This window comes from Piliocolobus tephrosceles, chromosome 1 (assembly GCF_002776525.5).
Source record: "Piliocolobus tephrosceles isolate RC106 chromosome 1, ASM277652v3, whole genome shotgun sequence".
Lineage (NCBI taxonomy): Eukaryota > Metazoa > Chordata > Mammalia > Primates > Cercopithecidae > Piliocolobus > Piliocolobus tephrosceles.
This window is the reverse complement of record NC_045434.1, coordinates 92,672,035-92,692,281: the sequence shown is the minus strand read 5'-3', so window position 1 is coordinate 92,692,281 and position 20,247 is coordinate 92,672,035. Positions and strand designations below refer to the sequence as shown.

The 20,247-nt window shown below is 56.5% G+C and overlaps 1 protein-coding gene across 2 annotated transcripts; it reads right to left on the bottom strand.

Annotated features, from left to right (window-relative positions):
* Positions 1–4,766: 4,766 nt before the first annotated feature.
* On the bottom strand, positions 4,767–13,403 carry EFNA3 (ephrin A3). Of its 2 annotated transcripts, none has more exons than XM_023213910.1 (4): positions 13,276–13,403; positions 6,912–7,225; positions 6,370–6,435; positions 4,767–5,893 (listed from the first exon to the last, which is right to left on the bottom strand). In XM_023213910.1, exons 1-4 carry the CDS (start codon positions 13,401–13,403, stop codon positions 5,763–5,765), a joined length of 639 nt encoding a protein of 212 aa, XP_023069678.1. In that variant the 3' UTR covers positions 4,767–5,762. The 2 variants fall into 2 exon arrangements, with proteins under 2 accessions (XP_023069678.1, XP_023069677.1); XM_023213909.1 differs by lacking the exon at positions 13,276–13,403 and adding an exon at positions 6,107–6,184 and having other exon boundaries at positions 6,912–7,317.
* Between the last annotated feature and the right edge of the window lie 6,844 nt (positions 13,404–20,247).

The window sequence follows — 20,247 nt, the reverse complement described above, 5'->3', positions numbered from 1 at the left end:
CGAGGCTTAGACCCCAGCCAGGATTGTAAATAGCTCCTTCCCTCCTACCCACGGCGCTGCTGGAGTGACCTCTCACCAGGAAGGGAGGGGCGGGGCACCTCTGAAGTTTACTCTCCAAGCCAAAATATCTGTTCAGTTGTTTGATGTTGCTGTTGTTTTTCACCCTGGGGAGGATGGGAAGAGGAGGGATGTGTGCCATCTCTACCTGTGTTGGCGGCATTAACCTGTGACAGCCTCTGGGAATGCCAGCGTGTCAGATGGGAGCCCTCTTTGTGCCCGTGCTGGAGGCGGCCAGTATGAGACAAAATAAGGGTGAAGAAAACCCTGCCCAGGGTGAGGCCGCTGCCCTTGTGGAAGGGGCTCTGCCAGTCTGGAGCCCGCACAGTTCACTGACTTGAAGTTCCCTTGCCTGGGGGCTGTGCTTTGGGGTGGGAGAGCAGGATGAGCAGAATGTCCAGGCCCTGGGGCACCATCTGGCGGCTACCAGTCAATTGTAAGGGCTCCCAGGTGCTGGGGTTGGGCAGTAGAAAGCGGGGAGCTCTTCCTGGCTTCCCGTTCACCAGCTGTGGCCCTGTTGCCATCTGCTCCACTCCCCCATGTCTTGCTCAGTCCCATATCTGAAGCTATTCTGTTCTGCCCATTCTATTCTCTCCTCTCCCATCCATCAGTAGGCATTGGGTCTGCACTTCAGGTCTCTTTCCTTCTCTCCCTTCAGTCTCTGCCCTCAGGCCATAGCACTGTGCCTGGTTGACATCTCACCACTGCCTTGGCCAGGATGCCCTGGGCTCTGCAGACCTTGGTGTCACAAAGTAGGGCCCTGGGCTGGGCACGGTGGCTCACGCCTGTAATCCCAGCACTTTGGGAGGCCGAGGTGGGTGGATCACGAGGTCAGGAGATGGAGACCATCCTGGCTAACACGGTGAAACCCTGTCTCTACCAAAAATACAAAAAATTAGCTGGGTGTGGTGGCGGGCACCTGTAGTCCCAGCTACTCTGGAGGCTGAGGCAGGAGAATGGCATGAACCCAGGAGGTGGAGCTTGCAGTGAGCTGAGATCGCGCCACTGCACTCCAGCCTGGGCGACAGAGCGAGACTCCGTCTCAAAAAAAAACATAAAACAAACAAAGTAGGGCCCTGTACCAGACAGGCTCAGGGTCACTGGTGTCTGGCCATGTAACTGCAGACCTCTCTCCCCAGTCTCCCTTTCATGCTCTGGGATTGAAAGCCTCGCTGGAGGGGAAAATCCTCAGCAGGGTTCCGCAGCTTTTAAAACTGATTTCATTTGTTTATTATTTATTTAGTTAGTTATTTTTGAGAGACGGAGTCTTGTTCTGTCGCCCAGGCTGGAGTGCAGTGGCTCTATCTCGACCAACTGTAACCTCCGCCTCCCAGGTTCAAGCGATTCTCCTGCCTCAGCCTCCTGAGTAGTTGGGATTACAGACATGCACCACACGCCTGGCTAATTTTTGTATATTTAGTAGAGACTGGGTTTCGCCATGTTGGCCAGGCTAGTCTCAAACTCCTGACCTCAAATGATCTGCCCACCTTGGCCTCCCAAGTGCTGGGATTACAAGTGTGAGCCACAGTGCCTGGCCAATTTACTTATTTATTTATTTAAAAGACAGGATCAGCCGGGCACGGTGGCTCTGGCCTGTAATCCCAGCACTTTGGGAGGCCAAGGCGGGTGGATCACCTGAGGCTGGGAGTTCGAGACCAGCCTGACCAACATGGAGAAACCCCGTCTCTACTAAAAATACAAAATTAGCCGGGTGTGGTGACTCATGCCTGTAATCCCAGCTACTCGGGAGGCTGAGGCAGAAGAATCACTTGAACCCGGGAGGTAGAGGTTGCAGTGAGCTGAGATCATACCATTGCACTCCAGCCTGGGCAACAAGAGTGAAACTCCGCCTCGGGAAAAAAAAAAAAAAAAAGTTCTTGCTCTTGCTCTGTCACCCAGGCTGGAGTGCAGTGGTGTGATCATAGCACATTGCAGCCGTGACCTCCTGGGCTCAAGCAATTCTCCCATCTCAGCCTCCTGAGTAGCTAGAACTACAGGTGTATACCATCACGCCTAGCTTTTTTTTTTTTTTTTTTTTTTTTGGTAGAGACAGGGTCTCACTATGTTGCCCTGGCTGGTCTTGAACTCCTGGGCTCAAGCGATCCACTTGCCTCAGTCTTCCCAGTAGCTGGGACTACAGGTTTGTCACCACACCTGGATTTTTAAATTTTTTTGTACAGACGGAGTCTTCCTATGTTGCCCAGGCTGGTCTCGAACTCCTGGGCTTAAGTGATGCTCCTACCTCAGCCTCCCAAAGTGCTGGGATTAGAGGCCTGAGCCACTGTGCTTGGCCATTCGTTTTGTTTTTGTTTTTTTAAAGATAGGGTCGACTGGGCACAGTGGCTCACACCTGTAATCCCAGCACTTTGGGAGGCTGAGGTAGGCAGATCACCTGAGGTCAGGAGTTCAAGAACAGCCTGGCCAACATGGCGAAACCCCGTCTCTACTGAAAATACAAAAATTAGCCGGGCTTGGTGGCATATGCACCTGTAATCCCAGCTACTCGGGAGGCTGAGGCAGGAGAATCACTTGAAACCGGGAGGCGGAGGTTGCAGTGAGCCAAGATGGCACCACTGCACTCCAGCCTGGGCAACAGAGTGAGACTCCGTCTCAAAAAAATAAAAATAAAAATAAAAATAAAAGATGGGGTCTTGCTATATTACCTGGGCTGGCATTAAGCTCCTGAGGTCAAGTGGTCCTCCCAACCTCAGCCTCCTATTAGACCCACTTTGAATGCCAGCCCTATAATTAGCCAGGCTGTGTGACCCTAGTCTTAGATCCTCATCTGTGTTATTGGAATAGTGAGGCTTACAAAGGCGCATCACTCGGCACATAGGAGGTGCTCAGTAAATGGAAGTTGGCTTATTCTAGTTACTGCCCAAAGCGCTTGGCCCTTTCAGTCTTACCATTCCTGAATTTTTGAATCCACAAGGCCCTCCCTGAGCCCAGCTGGCCAGCCCCTATCCTGCCTGGTCTGGGGATTGAAGCAAGCCTGCAGCCCAGGCCCACTGCTATGAGCTCCCTCATGAGACAAGTCCTCAGTCTGCATGCTTCAAGGCCCTGGAGATTCTCCCCAACAGGACCCAACCCCAGCTCTGTGTATCTCCTCCTCCCTGAAGCCTCTTCCCTTTGTCCCTAGGCAAATGTGTGCTTTTTCTTGGCATTCCCACAGCCCCCAGGCATTTACCCACGAAAGAGCTGGTTGTCAGTTATGTATGTGTGCGTTACCGATTTCTGCTCATACATCAACATATACTAAAGTATGAGCTTATTCTGGGGTAGAGGCTATATGTTGTGTCTCCAATACCCAGGATAGAGCCTGGCACTTGGCAGGTGCTCGATAAATGTGGATTAAATGCCTGGATGATTGGATGGATAGGCCCACCTTTCCTGTCTTTATCAGTATGCAGGGAGTCTCAGACTGGTCTAGTGGCTGCCCCCAGTTCTTTCCCCACCTGCTCTCCCACCCCACACTCCTCCCTGTTCCGCTGCTGGGAAACCCACCCACTCTCCAGAGTCCAGCTGAGATTCCATTTTCCATGTTTCATGGGGAGAGAGGAGGAGAAAACACAGTCCCTGCCACCAAGGGCTCACTCTCACAAAGCAGCTGGCAAGAGCTGCAGGGGCACACAGGATCCGGCCTGCCCACACAGTGCCAATTAGAGAGCCTGGGTGGGATGGAGTCCCATGGGTGCACAGCTTGGAAATAAGGTGTCTCCTCCCTGGGCCAGGCACTTGGCTCAGCAAGTGAAGTTGCAGGCACATTTCAGCCCCTGTCCGCACTCCCTTAGGCTGCGCTGGCCTGTAAACCCTGACCTCGCCCTGTGGCCCCCGGGAAGTGGCTGTTCTCCCGTCTTTTGCCTTCTTTCCCCTCTGCCCTCCTGAGCCATGCAGGGTGGTGTAGTTATGAGCAGCCCCAGCCCCAGCAAACTCCCAGCCCCTTGGGCATAATGTTTGAAATGAGTAAAATTACAAAGGGTTATAAAGGAAGCTGATTATATTGAACGTTATCAAAACATCTACATTTATTGATATAGTAATATATATGCTTTCTTATTAACACATTAAAAATGAGGAAGGCCTAACAACTATGATCATTTCAAAGTACTAATGAGTGTAAATGGTATTTTGAGATATCTTCAACAACTATAATGCAGCCTGAAAACATCTGTGATTTCTGGTTACAAAGTCACAGGTACTATTAATACTATTATGGCTTGCTGCCCAAGCACACAAGAGAATGTTACATTTTAGTTATAGGCAAGTGAAAATAAAGATAGATTTTTTTTTCTGTCTAGGTTCTCAAATCCCCTGAAATCCATAGACTCCAGTCAAGAACCTCAATTACAGAATGGAAGGGGAAGAAAAGGTGGAAACCATCATTGATGGAGCCTTTAACTCCTTACATCATTTAATCCCTACACCAACCCTGACAGAGAGATACCACAACCAGTTTTTCTGGTGGGATACCTGAGAATCAGAGAGGTTGAGTGATTTGCCCAAAGTCAACCAGGCCCTGCCAGGAGGCCCCTGTTACTCTTTCCATGCAGCGTCGCCTTTATAAAGAAGATGAGCCCCAGAATAAGGTCTGAACATCTTGTTGTGACTCTTTGGCCCCAGAATTCCCTCTCCTACCCAGGCCCTGTGACCTGTGGGGTTTAACAAGCGTAACAGAAGGGTGATGGCCCCTTGAAATCACACACACTCAGTTATTTTTATCTCCAGTTTATTTTTTTTAGACTAAGAGCAGAGTATGAAAGTCACAGCCAAAGCACTTGAAAAAGGCCCAGGAGGATGGGTGGGACCACATAGGGTGAGCAGGGCAAGGTCCTGGGAGATGGTTCCCGGCTCAGGGCTGGAAGGGAGGGGGCGCTGTTGTTTTACGGTCTCCAAAAGTGTCTGTGCGTTGCATAGGTCCTGTCTTCACAGAAGACAAAAGAGGGGCCAGGGGGTCCCCCAGGTGTGGGGGGCCTAGCCTGGTGGGGAAGGGGTCTGAAGCTGGAAGGGGAAGTCAAGAAAGGTCAGGGGGTTAAGGAGGGAAGGGACTCTGTCTGTCTGTACATTATATATAGAGATATAGAGTCTGTACATGCCTGCCTGGCACCCCAATGCCCACCCCTTGCCATCCTTGTCCACTGCCCGCCCCCCCAGGGGTGACGACTTGTAAACTTGGTTTCAATCCAAACCACAATCCTGGAAGTGGGAGTGGGGGAGGAGGACGTGCTTATTGCTGTAAACAGGGGAAGGAGACAGCAGGCAATGCTGCCCCTTGCCCATCTAGTCCCCTCCCCACGTTCTGCCCCTGGAGAGCAATGGGAGTGCCTCCCATGCTTCGATTTGCTCTCTCTGGGGGCATCTGTCTCTCTGGGGGGACAAAGGGAGAGGGCACCAGGAGTCAGGGGAAGGTACCAGGGGCCAGGGAGTCCTGAGCACTGCCCTTTTGGGCCCCCAAGTTTGGTACCAAACATTACCAGAGCCACAAGGCCACCTGGGACCCATGGCTGTCCCTGTGTTTGGTCCACTACAGTGCCCTACCTGGGGGTAAGGGGTAGAGGGGGCGGGCACAGATGTATGGTGCAGGCCCCACTTCTAGCCACTGGAGGAGGGGTCTAGGCTCCATTGCTAGGCTTCCCTTGGAGAGGCCAAAGGCTCCCTGCTCCTTCCAAGCCCCGCCCCATCTCTCCCCGCCAGGGGAGGGGGCAGAGCTAGGAGGCCAAGAACGTCATGAGGAAGAAGGCGATGCCCACGGCCAGGGGCAGGTGTTCCCGTTTGGGGCTGGTTCCGCTGATGCTCTTCTCAAGCTTGGGCACCTGAGGGTTCTCTCCCTCAAAGTCTTCTGTGGATAGAGGAATAGACAGACTGGTGAGGGCTGGGTTGCGCGCCAGGGCAGGGGCACGCGGCAGCGGCAGCAGCAGTGGAGCCAGGGACGTGATCACCCACGGGGTAGGAAGGATCAGTGCCCCTGGGAAAGGCATGCGAGGTGGGCAGGCACCCGGGTGGGGGGCTGCGGTTCCAGCAGTGGCCACCAGAGGGCGCTGCGCAGACTCACCCAGCACGTTGATCTTCACATTGGGGCCCATGGTGAACTGGGGGAGAGTGGGGACCGGCTTCTCCCCGGAGTGCGATGCTGCGGGGTGGGGTGCGGGTGGGGAGAGAGGAGGGGAGAGTCAGGGCCAGGATTCCCTCCCCTTGCTACGGCTGGGGAGCAAGCCCCCTTCACCTGTGCCCTCCACCCCCACCCCCAGGAAGCCAGGGGAGCCCCAAAGCAGGGAGCTGAGGATGGGGGCGCGGCTCGGAGCCGAGTCTACTCACTGGAGGCGCAGCAGACGAACACCTTCATCCTCAGACACTTCCAGTGCAGGTTGTGAGTGGGCGTAGCTGGGGAGGAGACAGGGCCCTGAGTCACTTTCGCCCAATTCGTGCCCTGTGCCCTCCCTCGATGGCTCTATTTCTCACCCCCTTCAAACTGTCCCCGTCGGGCGGTCTCCTTCAGGAGCTCCCCTACCCTTTGGACACAGGTCACTGTAGCTCTGCTGTCGGCCCCAGAAGCCCCTTTGATCCCATCCCTTAAGAAACTGGGATCCCTGATGTTCCAACCCCAGAATGTCCCTCACAGAAACAGCGATTCTCCGCAGCCCAAACTTGGGACTGTCACCAAACTCCTCTCTTGGCCCCACGACCTTGTCTAAGCTGAACCCCTGAGGCGCCCCGTGCCCACGCCTTCTCCCGGGTCTCTCAGCCGCGAGACCTGGAGCCCGCCGAGCCGGCCCCGCCCCGGAGCCTCGGGGCTCCACCCCCCGGCTGTCACTCAGACCCTCGCGTTCAGACCCGCCCGCCCGGCCGCCGTCACTCACAGATGTAGTAGTACTCGTGGCCGGCGTGGAACTCGTAGCCTAGCGAGAAGGCGCTGTAGCGCTGGAACTTCTCCGAAAACTTGATGGGGCTGTGCGGGGCGTGCGGCCGGTTGCACTCCCAGCGCTTGAAGCCCTGGCTGGCGTTGCAGGTGCGGTAGCCGTTGCGGCTCACCATGTACAGCACGTACTGCTCTGCCCCGCCTCCGGGCCCCGGACCCGCCCCGGGGCCCACCCCCGAGCTGTTATAGTGCGGGCAGTAAATATCCAGATAGTCGTTCACATTCACCTGCACGGTGTAGCCCTCTCGCCGCAGGCTGTGGGGAAGAGGAAGCGGCTCAGAGAGAAGAAACTCCAGAGCAAAGCCGCTTTCCATCTGACCGCTCCGCAGCCCCTCCCCAGGGTCCGCGTAGCCTCCAGACTTTTCCTCCGAGCTTCCTCGCGGCTCAGCCCCGTCTCTGCCCCCGGGGCCCTAGTGCCGCCGCTCCCCTAACTCTCCTTCCATGCCCTCCTTCTTGGTCTGTCCTTCTCCTGTTGGCCACCAGAGGGTAGCAAAGGCGCAGGGAAGCCCGGCCTGCCTCCAAAGAAAAGGAGGCGAGGGAGAGGGGCGGAGGGAAGAAGGAAGCGTACGCTTTGGTTGCCACAGAAACGGCGCAGGCCCCAGTGACTCCCAGACCCAGGCCCGCATTTCCTCCGTCCATCGCCCATAATTCAACAGCCGGGAGGAGGGATGGGAGGGATGGAAGCCAAGGGTGAACGTGGGAGGGATCCCTTCCGAGGGACACACACACCCTCAATCGCTTCTCCCACCATGCTTCCCTGCGGCTGCCAGTCCACCCCCGGGGCCAGTCCAACAGGACCTGCCCTTACAGACGCATGTTTGGCGGTTTCATGCATATACATGCATAAGTTCTATGGCACACACACAAATATGTCCACCGCCCACTCATAGGAGGCAGACACACAGAAAAGCTGGGCTGTATGTGTGCTGGCCCGCATGCCAGTATTGGTTGACCCCACCAATCTGGGGGTCTCTCCCTGCCCTCCCCATCCTACAGTATCACTGGCTTCTGTACCTTGAGTCCCGTGACAGAGACCCCACCCTGAGGCCAAGGACAATTAGGCTCCCAGGAACTTTAAACACATGAGGGCGCTAAGGGACTCAGCACCAAGACTCCACGTGGCATCATGCCAACCAGCCCAAACTTCTGTCTCATTGTGCAATGTGCACCTCCTTCCTCAACCTGGCACAACGGCCCCCCTTAATGATGCTGGGCAGAGCAGTGGGCACAGGGCCTAGACAAGATGGCTGCGCCTCTTATTTCCCTGATCCCTCTTTGGGACACAGAAGCAGATGCTGGGTCCCTTGTAATCCCCACCTGCCTTGCTAGTCACCATCAAAGTGTTGGTCTTAATAACATCCTCGATGGCGGTACTGAGCGGTGTGGGGATGGAGAAACCTCTGAATGGAGAGGGGGCAGGGGTTTTCCCTAATTTCTTTAGCGTAAGAATACACATATCTTGGCAGTGCCAGGAGAGTGGTGGACACAGGAAGGCATGGGGTTCCTGGCAAAATGTCAAATCATGGGGTCCCTAGTCCCTGTGAGCTCCCTGAGGGGAGAGACTGGCTCTCTGTGTCACCAGGCACTACCCAGTTCCCCAAACAGTAATTAGATGCATTAAAGAAATGAGCGTGGAGGCTTCTGCATGCGGTGGGACCTTGAGGGTCCCTCCTCACTGACCCCACTTCCTTGGCTTTGCCTGTGCTGTCCCCTCCACCAGCAACCCATTCCAAGCCTGGCAGTGAGGCAGGCAGAGAGCTGATGTTTAGGTACCCCAGTAAGAATTGGCACAGACTCCTTGGGTCATCAGGAATGCCATCAGCCCCACTCCGTTCCCATGGGAGTAATGGGTCACTCAGGCCCCTCCCTTGCCCTGGCACTCAGGTGGGCAGGAGTCTTGGCCTGGGGCACTGGGAGCAGGAAAACGGGTTAGACCAGGCCTGGCTCCAAGCTGCCATCCTAGGCTTGCCTGTCCATTGCCAACCCCATAGTCTGTTCCTCCCCTCAGGCCTTGGGGAGGGGGCCGCCAGCGGTGAGGGTGCCAGGTCTGGAGCAGCTGCACAGCCACACTGGGATCTCTGTCTCTGAGCCTCACCCATGTTTCCAGTCCCACTCTGAAGCAGCCCCTCCCTGCTGTACCGCCCAGTTCCCCCTACAACACACCCCATTCCAGCAGGGAGGAAGCCAACACCCAAGGTATTCCTACAGGTAATTCCATTTCCTCAACAGGGCAGGACTAGCCTTATAAAAAAGATTGCAGGGCGACCATAGGTGAAGAGAAGCTATCTGTTAAGTACTCCTGCGCTGTGTGGCAGGAACAGCCCCTGAAATCCCCCCAAGGCTGGGTATGTGAGAGGAAGACCTGCCGGTGGGGTGGCTGGGCCCAGTTGGTACACAGAGGGCACGGGGACAAACGGGGTGGGAGCCAAGGAATTCCCAGACACAACTCTTTGGAGACCCAACGTGTCTGCATGGCTTGGGCACTTTAACTGAAACTGTCATCCTCCCTCCCTCTCCCTAGTAGTGCGGGGAGAGAGGTGCCGCTGGGCCCCTGCGAAGCTCCGCAGCTAACCCCGCCTCCAGGGCCGCACCTCCTGCGGAAGGGTGGGGGTGGCCTGGGAACTGGGGATCGGGTTGTGCTCTGCCCCTACGTACTGTTCTTTCTTCTTACTCCACTTCATTCCCTATAGCCTCTCGCCTCTCTTGCAGAAAGGCGAATGCCGACACACCCCATTTGGAGGGGGTGCCCTCTCACCCCGTTATTTCGGTCTCTCCCGACTCTCACCGCTTCTGAGGCGCATCCTGACACCTCTCTGTCTCTTTCAGTGCCCTGCTGGCCCGCGTCTGGCCTCACTTAACCTGGAGTGTCAGCGGAGGGGCCGGGGGGCGGAGCAGGGAAAGAGCAAACTTTCCCCCCAGCCCGGAGCAATTAGGGCAGTAAACAGGGTGTCTAACAAGACCAGAGAGTAGGGAAGGTATCCCAGGGGGCCCTGAACTTGTCAAATCCTCGCCATCCCCCACCCGCAGCCCCGGCCTTAGATGCCGGGCTGCAGAGTTAAAGGGATGGAGAAAGAACGTAGACCCGGGTTCCTCTTCCCTCTAACGCGCGTCCCCGAGACTGCGCGCCGCCCGCTCCAGCAGGCGAGGCCGGACCACGTGTGCGCGGCGTGGGGTCCGCGCGCCCGGGCTTTGAGGGTGGTGGCGGTGGTGGCGGGAACGCTCGGGGGGCGGCGGTTGCACGCTGACACCCCTGCGCCCCTCAGGCGCCCTGGGCCTCGGCGCCCCTCCCGTCCCAGTCTGGTCAGCCCGGGTCTGGGCGCAAGGCTTCCCTGGGCCGCGTCGGGTAGGGGAGAATCAGTGCGCCCGACACCTCCGCCCCTCCTCCCTGCGACAGCGGCGGCGGCGGCGGCGAAGGTTTATTGATCTGCAGCGGCGGAGAGGAGCGAGAGACCCGCCGAAAGCGAGACACAGAGACGGAGTGAGGGGGAGACACACACCGAGAGGGGAGGTTAGCAGAGGCCGGATTCACTAAAAGGGGAAAGGAAGGGAGACACGGCGCGATAGAGAAGCCAGAAACCGAGAGAGGCAGGGAAGAGAACAAGAACCGAGAGTCTTGGAGAGCAGGAGAGACAGGCAGGCCAGAGAGGCCCACAGACAGCGGAGACGGAGATAGAGACGCAAAGGAGAGAAGCCGAGACAGGGAAGGGTGCAGGGCTGAGACTCAGAGACTGGGAGAAAACACAGAGAAAGACCATCAGGGACGTAGTAGAGCCTCAATAAATATTTGTTGAATGAATGTATGAATGAAACAGATCAGCAACAGAAGCATTTCAGAGATAGGTAGAGAGACAGTCATACAGAAAGATGTTCCTGAGGCTCCTTGAGACAGGGGCGAATACCAACATCCTTGCTCAGCTCTGCAAAGAAATGAAACACAGGCCAGGGGGCATATATTTGGCCATCGGCCGTCCCAACCCGCCTCACCAAGTTCGATTCCCGGCTTAGGGGACTCCTCGACCTCACACTCTAACGCATCCCTCCAATACTGTCCCCCCACCCCTAGTTTCTGGGCCAGATTGGGAACAGGTCTCTCCTATTCCACGGGACTAAACGGAAGTACTGAGTCGGGGGCAGAGGGCTAGGTCGTGGCCGGTGTGCAGGGCACTGTCCCCAGGTCTGTCAAAGGAGGCCGACGCACGTGTCCCATCAGCACCCTCCCACGTGACCCCCAGGAGGCGGGGTCGCAAGACCCTCCCCACGTGACCCCAAGGGGCAGAGACCCTCCGCACGTGACAGGAGGTGGGAGCCAGGAGCTCAGCTCACGTGACTAGGGGGAGGGGGCGCGGGAGCCCGTGGCTCGGTCGGCCCCGCCCCCAGCTACCCGGCCCTCTCCACTCTCGGCTCCGGAGCACGTCGCTCTCACGATTTATGGGGCCGCGGCTGCCGCAGTGAGGGAGCCGGGGAGCCCGGGCGCAGCGGCAACAAAGGCCCGGGAAGCGAGGCGGGGGCGGCGGCAGCCTCCTGGCCCAGTGTGCGCCCCCTCCTACCTCTGCCGGCCCAGGCCCGCACGGAGTAGAGAGGACAGAAGGGAGGCTCCCGGAACCCGGGCTCCCCCACCCGCTCCCCGAGCTTTCACCTGCGCCCAGGTGTATGCGGGGGAGGGGAACCTGATCAACACCTCCCCCCACCAAACCTATTCCCGCATCCTCCCCTGCTCTGGCTTCCCCTAAGAACGCTGAGGTGCTCCAAGGGTGGCGGGGAACCCGGGGTCCCTCACCTGCGAGCTCTCCACTCCCCGCCAGACTCTAGCGGGGTGGGGGGCGGACGTGTGAGTCTGGGGGAGGGGGCTGAGCTAGATAGAGCTGGAAAGTCAGCCCCCAGCGCCCCCCGGAGTTCTTGGAGTCCCGCTCCGGGGGGGAGGGGCCACGTCCCCACCCCCGAGGTTTCCATGGGAAGCGAGAGGGGGGCGTCGTTGGCTCATCCCCACCCCCAGTCTGACACTCCGGGCGCGAGGAGGGAGAGAGGGGGAGGCGCGGAGCCCCAAACGGAGGCGCGGAGCCCCAAACAACAAAGAGCGGAGCGACGAGCGGCGGCCCCTCCTCCGAAAGGTTGGGGGGGTCGCGGCCGCCCGGCCCTCCCGGTCCCCTCCCCTGGGGTCTGGCCATTTGCTCCCTGGTCGGTCCCTGGGGTGGGGAGCCAGAGGCAGTGCTGCCGCCACCGCCCGGGCAGGTGTGACAGTGACCCCCGCGTCCCCAGGGATCCCCCGCTACCAACAGACACACACTAAGGTGGCCTGGGTGATACACACGGCGGCGTGGCGGGGAGGAGAAGACAAGGGCAGCAAGGACTGAGCAGAATGAGGACCCGGCCCCGCAGCCAGCACCCGGCCGCCGCGCCACGCACCCCGGGAAACCACACGGCCGCCCTGACACCCGCCCAGACCGCAGCGGCGCCAACAGCCACCCCAGCCCAGACGCAGCCTGCCGCGCGGACAGCGACCGCAGCCCCTTCCCCGACCCGCCGCCCGCTCCCACCCCCAGACGATCGCCGACGCAGACACACAAATCACACACTCAGACACACACGCACACTGACAGCCGCGCACGCCCGCTCACATTTGGAGCCATTCGCCGTCCCCAGCCCGGGCGTGTGTGTGCGTGTGTGACACACCGACATCTCTCTGCCTCCTTCCCTCTCGCCGGTACCCCACGTTCCCATCCTAACCAAGCAGCATTCCCAGGGCCCCTCAACTCGGCGACCCAGCCCTAGCTCACCCCAGCCGGGCTTATCCACACAACCAAGACAACCCATTCGCCTTCCTTCTAGGGAGGTGCTCGGTCGGACTCCCTGCCTCAGCTCTGGACCCCACTTTTAAAAGCAGGAGTCCTAGACAGAACCCCTGGAAGCCCTCATGGCCAAAAACAGGTCATCCCTGGGCCCAAAAATGCAGCGGCCTATCCCCAGCGCACCGCTACCCCCAAACCCCAGCCCAACTGGGGGGACTATGGGACAGGGGCATGCTATTCCAGCGGCGGGTGCGGAGAGAAGCCAAGATGGGGTGGGGGGACCCCTCCAGCAGCCTCCTCCGCACGGCCCGAGCGCTCCTTACTATAGCCCAACAGCCTCTTCAGACACCCCCGAGTTTCCTAGACGCCCACAGAGTGCGTCCCCCTCTCTGTCCCCTCCCAGCCCCCAGCTCTGGTCTCCCAGGACTCCCACCTCGGGATCCCCCAGGACTTCTCGGGCCCACCGGCTCCCCATCTCACTGACACCGGACGCGCGGACTCCCAGGGTCCCCGACTCACTGCTGGTTGGAGCTGTTCCAGTACACCGCATGCCGGTTTCCCAGCGCCCCTCCGGGCCCTTGGGCCAGCAGCGGCAGCAGCGGCACAGGCACGAGCAGCAGCAGCAGCAGCAGCGGAGCCGCCGCCATCCCCGGAGCCGCCGCCGCCGCCGCCCCCCGACTGAGCCCCGCGCTCCCGGCTTCTGCGCTTCCCAGCTCCCTGCTGCCGCCGCCGCGGGCCCCCAGCCTTAGGCCACGCCCCCAGCCCTTCCCTCCGCCCTCCTGGGCGCGCCCCCGAAGCCCCGCCCCTGGCGCGCCCCCGACAGGTCCCATCCCGCTCCGGCCGGGAGCGCGCGACGCGTGGGAGCTGGGGACCCTGCTACCCCTTCGGGAAAGACCAGCGCATGCCTCGCCTCTCCCTCTTGGGTTCAGTTTGCTACAGCTGGTCCTGGGCCTTTTGCTCCCCAGGCTGAATTTCCCAGAAGGATTTGGGAACCCAGGATAAGGATCTCGACCTCAGGGAAGCCCATTCATCTCTGGGAATGGGAGAAAGAAGCAGACTTGAGAAGAAGCTGGGGATCCAGGACCTCTTAGTAAGTAGGGCTGGACTCCCTTCCCTTCTGAACACTGTGGCCCTCTGCTGCGTCCATGCCCCCTTTTCCCGTGTGCATGAGGACTCAGGTGGGCACAGAAGGGTGGTGGAGAAGTCCTCAGCTGGCACCAAGGCCCTGACAGCTGGTGACCTGAAGCCCCCAGCTGAGCATGAGGCTTGTTTTCTTGGAGGCAGAGTAAAAGAGCTCAGCCCCCCAGAATGTCAATACTAGGTGCTGTAAGAGCCTTCAGCGGTCCAGAACCCAAGGCGCAGGAGGGTTCAAGGAGAGAGTCAGCTGGGGCAAAGCAAGGTTCCCTGGACACCTACAGAGGATTCTTTACTGGCACTTAGGCAGGGCCCCTCCCGGGGCAGCCAGGGGTGTCCCCAGGCATTCTCACTCCTACTCTCAGAGACGCTGTCCTGAGTCAGAGGGCAGAGCACCTTGTGTTCCAGCTCTCACCACAGTCATTGTCCTCACAGTGACACCCAAGCACACACATCACACACACACATTCAGGAAAAAAGACACAGTAACCCAAAGGCAGAGCCTCTTCAGACACAGACGCCTGACACAGACATGCGGACACACAGGTACACCTTCCAGACACATACAGGAAAGGGCATAGTCAGACTGCTAGAGATCTGGAGACACCCAGGCACAAAGACACCTGAGCACACACCTATATCCATCCACACACAACACACACACAAATCCATATGCATCCCGACACACACAGTTCCTTGCTCTCCTCTCTTCCTAGGAAGTAGAAGTTCAGGAAAAGGGTTCAGAAACCAGACCTAGGGCTATCCGCCCCTTATCTCTTCTCTTTTGGAGAGGCCCAGACGGGGCAGAACCAGGCCTAACTGGGTTATCAGAACGCAAGCCAACCACCTGTGTCCAGGGAGACAGGCATGCTGCCTATCCTTCAGGCATTGCTTCTATCCTTCAGGGAAGGGAACATGCAGGCAACCCCCTACCTCTGCATCTGCTTATCTGTGGCAGGACAGGGTCTTGACCACAAGTCAGCCTCAGGTGCTAGGCTGGGGGTAGGGGCGGTGCTATCCAGAATAGGCTGTGTGTCTGACTGCTGCCAGGTGAGAGTAGGCTCTGTCTTCTCTGGGCTCCTCTCCACCCCAGGAGATCTCTTCTTCCTTCTCAGGAGCCAGCAAACAAATTAGGCCCCTTGGGATGGGAGTGGGGAACTTTGCAAACAGCTCTCCCTCCCTCCAGGCTCCTCATCCCCAGAGAGATTTTTTTCTCCCAAATGATGCTAACCTGCTTACTCCAGGTGCCACAAATCCCAGCCCCCTCCACTCAAATCATATTCCCTGCTCCACAAGGTCAGCTTCTCTGTAGGGGCCCACAGTTGGCAGAGACACTGCCCGTATTGATAGTGAACAGGAACTTGCTGGTTTGGTCTAGGACTTTAAATTCCATTTTAGAAAAGTTATATCCCTGTTTATCGAATCTAGGTTCTGCTTAAGAATTTGGGCCTTTTTCTTTAGGGTCTGGGTACTCTTTAGAATCTGCACCCCCACACCCACCCTCCAATAATAACTGAGCCCTTCTCTTAGAATCTGGAGCCCTCTCTGCAGGATTTAAGCAGCTCTCTCTATGGGGTTGAAGCCTCTGGTTTTGAAGTTGAGATACTCTCTAGAGGTCCTAGCTAGGCCTGTGTCCATGGGATCTAGTGCTTCGTCTACCTGGGCCTCTATCCATAGGGCTGCTAGCTGATTTGGGCCTTTGTGTGAATTAGAAAAAGGACCCTTCTTTGCAGGCTCAGTCCCTAGGGTGCATCTCTTGGCAAGTGGTGCCTTTGTGCAAAAACAAAGGTGCAGCCTCCTTCAGTGAGAAGTGGCTCTATGTGGCTCCCTGTCTTAGTGAGGGAGCTTGGGCTGATGTCCCCTTCCCCTTGGGTGGCTCCTTTGTGTTATGCATAAACTATACCACCATATATGGCAATTCTGTCTACAGGATATGTGCTTCTATCTATAATGCCTATGTCTGTCTATAGGCCTCTATTCATAAGGTCTGGGCTCCTCTAGGGACTGAGTCCCTGTGTATAAGATCTGAGCCACTGGCCGGGCGCGGTGGCTCAAGCCTGTAATCCCAGCACTTTGGGAGGCCGAGACGGGCAGATCACAAGGTCAGGAGATCAAGACCATCCTGGCTAACACAGTGAAACCCCGTCTCTACTAAAAAATACAAAAAACTAGCCGGGCGAGGTGGCGGGCGCCTGTAGTCCCAGCTAATGTAGTCCCAGCTACTCGGGAGGCTGAGGCAGGAGAATGGCGTAAACCCAGGAGGCGGAGCTTGCAGTGAGCTGAGAATCGGCCACTGCACTCTAGCCTGGGTGACAGAGCGAGACTCCGTCTCAAAGAAAAAAAAAAAAAAATGAAAAAGATCTGAGCCACTGTCCACATGCTGGGGGCCTAATCTAAAGGCCCAGGCCTCTCTCTGTGGCATGTGAGTCATGGAAGGACCCAGGCCTCTATTGATGGGGCCTAGACGTTTGCATGTAACTGTAACTCAGATTGTTCCTGACTGTGATCCACCACAGTAGGATTATATTTTGTATTGCAATTCAGTAACACACACACACACACACACACACACTCTCATACACACACACATATTCAATTGAAATAATAAGTTTCATGAAACAATACCCTTACTACAGAGGATGCACTATGATATTTTCCTCTGTTCTAGTTTTAAAATTAAAAACAGTAAAATAAAAAGCTGGTTGAGGCCCATAAAACTGACTTCTTGACTTTACCATTCCCAGTGGATCACAACCTATAGTGTGAAAAACTGGTGTCTAAGGCCTGGGCCCTGAACTACCTCTCTGTTGGATGAGGGCCTCTGTGGAGTTTGGAGCTCCCTCCATGGGGCTGGTCCTGTCTTCAGGGCTTCAGGCCTCCTCCTCCTTACCTGCAGGCTGTGACCCTTGGGCTTGCTAGCACACTGCTGGCTGCCATGATCTCTCCCAGGGCACTGAGCTCAGCTCCTGGGAGGACTCTGACATGATGCCTCACTCTCCTCCATCCCTCAGGGGCCAAGGAAGCAGGGAGCTGAGCAGGTATGGGACAGAGGGAGCTCTCAGGCTGTGTGGCCCAAGGCAGCTTCTGGGACAGTAGGTGGCAACCACAGAGCTGAGCTGTGTTCAATAAATCATGGAGGCTAGGGCCTGGGGAAGGGGGAGGTCAGGAGGGAAGTGGGGGCCATGGATAAATAATTCATTAAACAAATAAACAAGGATCGTGTGAGAGGGAAGATCAGGCACACATGTGAGCAAGAGAGGCAGCTGCCAGCTCCAGGCATGAAATATTCACAGGTTCTGCACCTTGCACAGGGCCCGTGTGTGAGCCCAGCCCAGGCAGGCTGTTGGTGCAGTCCTAACTGGGAAACCTGGGTGCCAGCAAGTGTGTGTGTCAGCATGGCTCTGAGGATGCTCTAACATCCATGAGTTGACATGGGACCGCATACATGTCTGACAGCAGGGAACATGGGCACTGATATGTGGTCCAGTTCACAGAAAATTAGGATGCAGGGCTTGGTGGGTGGCATTGGGGTGTAATCACCTCTGATTCTGGTCATGCCCTGATCCCTCTAATGAGTCCAGCAAGCCATGAAGCCTGGAGTGGGGAGGCAGTTCTGGGGTGTTACACTAGAGTTGTGTGTGAGTCCTCTGAATGCTATTTCGAGAGAAGCTGAGAGGGAGGCAGTATTGGCTTAGCAATGAACAGCCTGGGCTTGGATTCGAATTCCAGTTCTACCACTCGCTAACTATGCTAGTCACTTAACTTCTCTGAGACTGCTTCCTCATCTGTAAAATGGGGATAATAATGCCCCACCTCAGGGAGCTGGTCGTTATGAGGATTAAGATCTATAATCCCTGGGAAGCACTTAGCACAGTGTTTAGGATCCCAGAGGCACTGGATTAATGGAGGGTTTCTTGTAATTAAGAGGTTATCTACTGAGGCCTGCCCACCAAGACCAGCCCAGACTCTTTTCCATTTGTTCTCCCTCATTTCCAAGCTTTCTAATAGCTATCATAGTGACAGATGTGACCTAGGGCTTGGAAAGTATGCAAGGGGTAGGAAAAGATTAGATGGAATGAGATGAGGAGGTTACAGTCAAAAAAGGAAGTCTCTATTCTCGACAGTGTGGAAGAAGGGGTCCTTGACCTTCTCCTCAGACCCCAGAGACTTTCCTTAAGCCTTAAAAGTCTTCCTAGATCCAGACTTTCACCAAAGTTTAGCTTTCTAGAAAGTGACTGCAGTGGCTGGGCACGGTGGCTCACGCCTGTAATCCCAACACTTTGGGAGGCCGAGGGGGGCGGATCACGAGGTCAGGAGATCGAGACCATCCTGGCTAACACGGTGAAACCCTGTCTCTACTAAAAATACAAAAAATTAGCCGGGCGTGGTGGCACGTGCCTGTAGTCCCAGCTACTCAGGAGGCTGAGGCAGGAGAATGGCGTGAACCAGGGAAGCAGAGCTTGCAGTGAGCCGAGATGGCGCCACTGCACTCCAGCCTGAGCAACGCAGCGAGACTCCATCTCAAAAAGAAAAAAAAAAAAAAAAAGAAAAGAAAGTGGCTGCAATGCCCATGCAGTGGCTCACATGTGTAATCAATCCTAGCACTTTGGGAGGCTGAGGCAGGAGGATGACTTGAGTCCAGAAGTTTGAGGCTGCCGTGAGCAGTGATCACACCATTGCCCTTGAGCCCGAGCAACAGAGTGAAACCCTGTCTCTTAAAAAAGAAAGAAAGGAAGACAGTGGTTGCAAGGAGGCAGAGAGATTGGAGCAGAGGTCTCTGAGTAGCATCACAACCACCACCCCCAACAAGTCTTCCCTGCCAGAGCTCTGGCCCCCACCCTCTGCCTAGTGGTTGAAGCCTTCCTTGGCAAAAATGGTTGTGTCTGGGCAAAAACCCGAAAAGTGGCACCCCAGAGTGGGTGGGGAGAATCCAGGATGGAGAGAGCCTTGGAGAGCCAGGGTGGACTATCTGGCAGCCACCCAGTAGGCCCCAGCATTCCCAGCCCTCTGTGTCCCCTGGAAAGGATCTGCTCCCTGTGGGAGAGCCAGCAAACAGGTCTGAGCTGGCCTGCTCCTCCACAGACAGAAGAAGAACAGGTTGGGGGAGGGGGCCTGTGATCTTGGTGGGGAATGGTAGTGGTAACCCCCGTGTCTCCTCTGAGGAGTTACAGACAGAGAGGACTACAGCCTGGGCACACCCTACAAAGCCTGGGACCCAACCCTTTGCCTTCCTTGGTCATCCTGCTGCCACTTGGGGAGCCAGGGGTCTGGGCCCCCAGGTGTGAAGATGGTGCCTGCCCACCCTTTCCCGAGGAGCCAACATCAGTCTCCACTTCCCCTCCCCTGGGCTGGGCAGGTTCAGGCCAATCTGCTGAAGAGCTTCACAGCAAACATTGATCTGTAATAAAACCACAATGTGTTTCAGGAGAAGGGATTCCAGACACAACACACATACACACTCACACACATACATACAGATGCAAAACATGCCGCTCTGGGAGGGCAGACACCGGCAGTCCTGAAAACACATCCAAACATAGACCCACATTGTGTCAAACTCACAGACATTATTCTACACATCCCCTCTCTGCCATAAACTTTGTCCTTCAAAATCAAAGCCTTCTCTGACGACCCGTTTTCCCCATGTTCCCATAACACTTTGTATATGGCTCTATATTAGCATTTTCACTTTGCATTATAATTACTCATTGGCGAGTCTCTCTCCTTGGGTAATCTGAAGATCCCTTAAGGGAAGCGATCTTGTCTTATGCAAGTGTGTATCCCCAGCATCTAGTATGCAGCCTAGTATTTACTTAGTAGGAGTAGGTGAGGTGCTTAATAATTGTTGAATCAAGGAACAAAAGAATAAATGCCTTCTGACAGTGGGATACCCATTTCTAGGATCCTTCAGAAGCCCGCAGAGGATAACCATGCATGCTACTCAGGCCTCTGATCCTGCCTTCTTTTCTCTTGGTCCCCTCACCAGCACTCAGCTCTCCAGAAGCCCTCCTTTCCTCCCCTTCCCTCACTGTGAGACCACAAATTTGAGTTCGACTTGAGGATTGGCAGGCAAGGTAAGGGTTAATGACACCTCATTAGTGTTTAATTGGAGAAAGGAAGCTGCCTTGGCACCAGACAGGTGGGCGGGCCTGCCCCTTGCTGGAACCAGGCATCCCTAGTTCCAGCACCCCACCAGGCATGTGGGTGATTTGGCCCTGGAGACCCTCCACCCAGCCGGGGCACCTCCCCCCACCACTGGCTTTGCCAATTTAGTCTCCAAGCAGTATAGACCAGCACTCTCCATCTGTCACCAAACATCCAGAGGGAGAACAAACTCCTTATCCTTTCTTCTGTAGC